The following is a 6,802-nucleotide window of genomic DNA, read 5'->3' on the forward strand; positions in this document are numbered from 1 at the left end:
GTTAGGTGTTAGGATTAGAGGTTGGGGATGGAGCTGAGGTTAGGTGTTAGGGTTAGAGGTTAGAGGTTGGGGATGGAGCTGAGGTTAGTTGGTTAGGATTAGAGGTTGGGGATGGAGCTGAGGTTATGTTAGGTTAGAGGTTAGAGGTTGGGGATGGAGCTGAGGTTAGGTGTTAGGATTAGAGGTTAGAGTTGGGGATGGAGCTGAGGTTAGGTGTTAGGATTAGAGGTTAGAGATTGGGGATGGAGCTGAGGTTAGGTGTTAGGGTTAGAGGTTAGAGTTGGGGATGGAGCTGAGGTTAGGTGTTAGGGTTAGAGGTTAGAGGTTGGGGATGGAGCTGAGGTTAGGTTTAGGGTGTCAGGAGACGATCAGGAGACGGTCAGGAGAAGGTCAGGAGACGGTTTGTAGATGTTCAGTAGGTGTTCAATAATTGTCAACAACATTTCAACTAACTATCCACTAACACTAACTGTAGCCCTAACCCTAACTTTAACCTTAACACTCAACTCTTATCCTAATCCTAAACTTAACCTTAACATTAACCCTTAATTCTTATCCTAACCCTAAACTTAACTCTAGCCCTAACCCTTATTCTAAACCTAAACCATAACCTTAGCAAGCATTTGCTTATCAACAGATAGTTTGTTGACAGTATGATCATCTATAGAGCCTCTATATGGGACAGTCCAGATAAAGGTTGACCTGGGTGTTTAGCAAGATGTCACCTCTATAGATTTTAACTATCTGCCACCCTGCTATGATTTAAGGTAATACTGTTGCCAAACAATTGTGTCACCTCTTTGGACATAAGAAACAATCTATAGCTCCTAAGCCTTTGTAAGCTGACTGTGCCCTCACGTGGATAAATGCCATATAAAAACAAAGCCTATGGCTTAAATAACGACCATGACCAGTGGAGGGAGAATGGCCTATAATAATGGCCGGAATGGAGAAAATGGAATGGCATCAAACACCATGGAAACCATGTGTTTGATGTATTTGATAACATTCCACAGATTCTGCTCCAGTCATTAACACCAGCCCATTCTCCCCAATTAAGGTGCCACCAACCTCCTGTGACCATGACATTACATCCTGTAAGTGCAGCCATTGGCATGTACCCATCGACTTTCTTTGTGGCCTAGAGGAAACAGGCTTTCTGTATACAGTACCCGGTATAAAGCTTCTGCAGGAGAGAGATTAGGCCGGATGTATGGAAGACTGAGGATACGAAACATCAAGCTGGCTGGGTCATACCTCAATTATCCCCCCTCTCACTCTCGTCTCCTTCCAGTCACCTGTAGTCAGAAACACAAGGAAAGTCCTCTCAGATCCGTGTAGAAGAAGGAATGGAGACAAGGAAAGGACTTTGGGGACATCACTTGAGACCAGAGGTGGGTGAATCTTACCCCCCTGCCCGCAATGGCTTGTAGGGGTGCTGGATGGTGTTTTAGACAATGCGCCCCGGGGTGCATCTCAATAGACGATGCGCCCCGGGGTGCATCTCAATAGTCTAAAAGCAGTGAGTGAGTCATCCTGAGGGGTAGCTATATAATGAGTTCATAAAAGGTCTGAATTTCCCACATGGCAGATGTCCAGCGACTATGACAATTACTAATCATAACGTCAGGCCTCTTTATTTTCCTGTTGGGCTCACTGTGCTTGGCAAGAGGAGTTCATTTGGGTCAGCTGACGGGGGAGAGAGACAGGTGTTGATTTACTTTTTCCTAGAAAAACACAGTGTGCAAGTTTGCTTACAATTTTGTCCACTCTTTTTGTTTGACAAGATAGCTGAGAATGAGATGAGATGTTAAATACAAAGACAGTCAATAAATCAAGAGCAAATGGTTGTTTTAGTGGTTTCATATTTTATTGAATATGACTTTGAAGGGGTTGTGAAAAAATAAGTCATTTTTTTAAATCAAAACTGCACATGCATTTTACTGGTATTTTTTGGTCTATCTTAATTTAATTTAGTCTAGAAATGTATTGTTTTTAATCTTTTGTTACTTTTTATGATAAAAATAATAATAATTGTTAACCACTTTGTATTGTATTTTGTATTTTCACGTACATTTTTGGGGTGAAAAATGATCAATTCTAAAGGAGTGCACTATCTTCTGTCTGATTGTTTTGGAACAATATAAAGTTCCTTGTAGGCTTGGCCACCCTTCTCTGTTTCCATGCGTTATATTACCGAGAAGCGCTATAAGCCAGCGAGAGAGGGGGGTAGCACTCGGTCTGACGTCATGATCTTACAACAAGATACGCCTGGAGCTCTATCGCGGAGGCGAATAATTTACGGTATAAAAAGATTTACAGCCGAGAGGGCTAACTCGTTGGAGCACACAAGCAATTACAAAGCCAGCTAAATACAACTTTTGGCACGCGCAGAGCGCAGCCCTCGAAAACGCTCCTTGAGCCCTCTCTTGCCTCTTTTTATCCCGGGTGACAATTCATTTGTGCGCTCCAAGTCAAGTCAGAGCGCACTCCGTTGAAATGCGAGCAGCAGCATAAAGACCTTACACCTTCGAGAGAGGGGACAGAGACATATTTAGTGTTTTGACAGTGTCAGACAGTGAGCGGGGAAAAGCAGAGGAGCACCTGTCTTCGCGGCATGTCCTTGGAAAGCAGCTAAAACCGAGACGCATCATCGGTCTAGTCCGGGGACAGAAGCCTAAACAAATGGGCGCTGCCAGCGTGGACCTGCTGGTCACCCTCCAGATCCTGCCCGGTTTCTTCTCCAACTGCCTGTTCCTCGCGCTCTACGACTCGGTGGTCCTGGTGAAGCGCGTGGTGTCGTTGCTGAGCTGCCCTGGCGGCGGCGGGGGAGAGTGGCAGCGCATGCTGACCTCGGCGGGGCTCCGGTCCATATGGAACAGCTTCCTGCTGGACGCATACAAACAGGTAATGAACCATGTATGTTAACACTGCAGGCTACACTGAGGCTAGAGTCTGTGCTTATACTGTACGTTGTAGCAACTTGTATTGTGGTATAACTGTGTTCAACAGACCCACAGTTACTGGGCAATGTTCCAATATAATAGTACTCTCTCATGGACATATTCACGGATAATTTTACTCTTGTGTGTATGCAAGATTGGCGAAATAGTGTCCTCTAAAAGTGTCAGAGTAGCATCACCTGGAAGAGTTGGTATCTCAACTGTTATATAAATACTTATCTGTTAATCTTAACATTTCAAAAGCACTGTATCGTTTTTAGAAGGTACGTCCTTCATTTTGAAAGGACAGTTATACATCTGCATCACTGAATTCTTCTTATCTGGCCATCTGAGCCCATGTCCTCTCCTTTAAATGTTGAACTTTAATATCAAATTCAAAATGTAGGTTATCTAAAACGTGATGAACTTTGGTCCCCAGACAGTCAAAACCATGAGGGCCATTCACCCTCTGTTACTCAGAAATTCAGAGGTCTGGCTTCTCCTAAATGTTACATTTTAACTCCCAAACCAAACAGAGACCAGTGTGTCAGTGCCAGCCAGACACCAGGCATCACACCAGGTAGACAGGTACACATGTGGGATTTTACACAGATCATCTGACACCTATAGGCATTTTGATAGATAAGAAAATGTACAGAATGGATGTGAATGGCTTATAGCAGGTGAATGAACCACGTGTACGATGCTCGTCACTAAAGAATGTGGTTGGTGTAGTTTGGGGTAATTTGGTAGAGAATTCCCTGCCTCTCCCCTCTCTGTCCCCTTGTTGGTGTAGTTTGGGGTAATTTGGTAGAGGAATACCCTGCCTCTCCCCTCTCTGTCCCCTTCTTGGTCTAGTTTGGGGTAATTTGGTAGAGGAATACCCTGCCTCTCCCCTCTCTGTCCCCTTGTTGGTGTAGTTTGGGGTAATTTGGTAGAGGAATACCCTGCCTCTCCCCTCTCTGGCCCCTTGTTGGTGTAGTTTGGGGTAATTTGGTAGAGGAATCCCCTGCCTCTCCCCTCTCTGTCCCCTTGTTGGTCTAGTTTCGGGCTTATTTGGTAAGAGGAATCCCCTGCCTCTCCCCTCTCTGTCCCCTTGTTGGTGTAGTTTGGTTGTAATTTGGTAGAGGATTCCCTGCCTCTCCCCTCTCTGTCTCCTGTTGGTGTAGTTTGGGGTAATTTGGTAGAGGATTCCCTGCCTCTCCCCTCTCTGTCCCTTGTTGGTGTAGTTTGGGGTAATTTGGTAGAGGAATCCCTGCCTCTCCCCTCTCTGTCCCTTCTTGGTTAGTTTGGGGTAATTTGGGTAGAGGAATCCCCTGCCTCTCCCTCTCTGTCCTTGTTGTGTAGTTTGGGTTTAATTTGGTAGAGGATTCCCTGCCTCTCCCCTCTCTGTCTCCTTGTTGGTTGTAGTTTGGGTAATTTGGTAGAGGATCCCCTGCCTCTCCCCTCTCTGGCCCCTTGTTGGTGTAGTTTGGTTGTAATTTGGTAAGAGGATCCCTGCCTCTCCCCTCTCTGTCCCCTTGTTGGTGTAGTTTGGGGTAATTTGGTAGAGGAATACCCTGCTTCCCCTCTGCTGGCCCCTTGTTGGTGTAGTTTGGGGTAATTTGGTAGAGGAATACCCTGCCTCTCCCCTCTCTGTCCCCTTGTTGGTGTAGTTTGGTTGTAATTTGGTAGAGGAATCCCTGCCTCTCCCCTCTCTGTCCCTTGTTGGTGTAGTTTGGGGTAATTTGGTAGAGGAATCCCTGCCTCTCCCCTCTCTGGCCCCTTGTTGGTCTAGTTTGGGTTAATTTGGTAGAGGAATACCTGCTCTCTCCCTCTCTGTCCCTTGTTTGGTGTAGTTTGGGGTAATTTGGTAGAGGAATCCCCTGCCTCTCCCTCTCTGTCCCCTTGTTGGTCTAGTTTCGGGTAATTTGGTAGAGGAATCCCTGCCTCTCCCCTCTCTGTCCCCTTGTTGGTGTAGTTTGGTTGTAATTTGGTAGAGGATTCCCTGCCTCTCCCCTCTCTGTCTCCTTGTTGGTGTAGTTTGGGGTAATTTGGTAGAGGATTCCTGCTCTCTCCCCTCTCTGGCCCTTGTTGGTGTAGTTGGTTGTAATTTGGTAGAGGATTCCCTGCCTCTCCCCTCTCTGTCCCCTTGTTGGTGTAGTTTGGGGTAATTTGGTAGAGGTACCCTGCCTCTCCCTCGCTGGCCCCTTGTTGGTGTAGTTTGGGGTAATTTGGTAGAGGATTTCCCTGCCTCTCCCTCTCTGTCCCCTTGTTGTGTAGTTTTGGGGTAATTTGTGAGAGGATTCCCTGCCTCTTCCCTCTGTGTCTCCTTCTTGGTGTAGTTTGGGGTAATTTGGTAGAGGAATCCCTGCCTCTCCCCTCTCTGTCCCCTTTTGGTGTAGTTTGGGGTAATTTGGTAGAGGAATCCCTTGCCTCTCCCCTCTCTGTCCCCCTGTTGAGAGTCTGATCCTCTGTTGCGTCCTTGTCACTTTCCTCCTTCTCTCATCGCTTCAATCCTCTCTCTTTTTCACTCCTCTCATGCCCCTCTCTCTCCCCCGCCCCGCCTTTGTGCCTTTGTCGTTCAGTTCCTGCCTCTATTGTTCAGTCCCTGTCTCTGTCGTTCAGTCCCTGCCTCTGCCTTCAGTCCCTGCCTCTGTCGTTCAGTCCCCTGCCCTATCGTTCAGTCCTGCCCTGTCGTTCAGTCCCTGCTCTGCCGTTCAGTCCCGCTGTCTCTGTCGTTCAGTCCCTGTTCCTCTTCGTTCAGTCCCTGCCTCTGTTCGTTCAGTCCCTGCTCTATCGTTCATCTGCCTCTTCGTTCAGTCCCTGCCCCTGTCGTTCAGTCCCTGCTCTGCCTTCAGTCGCCTGTCTCTGTTCCGTTCAGTCCCTGTCTCTATCGTCAGTCCCTGCCTCTGTCGTTCAGTTCCCCTGCCGCCTGTCGTCCCGCCCCTGTCGTTCAGTCCCTGCCCTCCGTCGTTCAGTTCCTGCCTCTACCGTTCATCCCTGCCCTGTCGTCCTGCCCCTGTCGTTCAGTCCTGCCTCTGTCGTTCAGTCCCTGCCTGTCGTTCAGTCCCTGTCTCTGCGTCAGTTCCTGTCTCTGTCGTTCAGTCCCTGCCTCTGTCGTTCAGTCCCTGTCTCTGTCGTTCAGTCCCTGCCTCTATCGTTAGTCCCTGCCCTTCTCCGCCCCTGTCGTCAGTCCTGCTCTGTCGTTACCCTGTCTTCTGTCGTTCAGTCCCTGCCTCTATCGTTCAGTCCCTGCCCCTGTCGTCCTGCCCTGTCGGTCAGTCCCTGTCTGCTGTCGTTCAGTCCCTGCCCCGCCGTTCAGTCCTGCCTTTGCCGTTCAGTTCCTGCCTCTGCCGTTCAGTCCTGCCTCTGCCGTCAGTCCCTGCCTCCGCCGTTCAGTCCCTGCCTCCGCCGTTCAGTCCCTGCCTCTGCCGTTCAGTCCCTGCCTCCGCCGTTCAGTCCCTGCCTCTGCCGTTCAGCGCTCCTGCCTCCGCCGTTCAGTCCCTGCCTCCGTTGTTCAGTCCTGCCTCCGCCGTTCAGTCCCTGCCGCCGCCGTTTAGTCCCTGCCTCCGCCGTTCAGTCCTGCCTCTGCCGTTCAGTCCCTGCCCCTGTCGTTCAGTCCCGCCTCCGCCGTTTAGTCCCTGCCTCCGCCGTTCAGTCCCTGCTCCGCCGTTAGTCCCTGCCTCCGCTGTTCAGTCCCTGCCTCCGCCGTTCAGTCCCTGCCTCTGCCGTTTCAGTCCCTGTCTCTGTCGTTCAGTCCCTGCCTCTATCGTTCAGTGCCCCTGCCCTGTCGTCTGCCCTGTCGTTCAGTCCCTGCCTCCGTCGTTCAATCCCTGCCTCTATCGTTCAGTCCCTGCCCCTGTCGTCCTGCCCCGTCG

General features: G+C 49.5%; 1 protein-coding gene across 1 annotated transcript in view; it reads left to right on the forward strand.

The window, feature by feature from the left end:
- Window positions 1-2,685: 2,685 nt before the first annotated feature.
- Window positions 2,686-6,802, forward strand: part of LOC111963588 (type II iodothyronine deiodinase-like) — an 8,499-nt gene continuing 4,382 nt past the window's right edge. The window contains exon 1 of the mRNA XM_023987132.3: window positions 2,686-2,907. Within this exon, the coding sequence (XP_023842900.1) occupies window positions 2,686-2,907 (222 nt within the window). The remainder of the gene's footprint in view (window positions 2,908-6,802) is intronic.

Source organism: Salvelinus sp. IW2-2015, linkage group LG4q.2 (genome assembly GCF_002910315.2).
Source record: "Salvelinus sp. IW2-2015 linkage group LG4q.2, ASM291031v2, whole genome shotgun sequence".
Lineage (NCBI taxonomy): Eukaryota > Metazoa > Chordata > Actinopteri > Salmoniformes > Salmonidae > Salvelinus > Salvelinus sp. IW2-2015.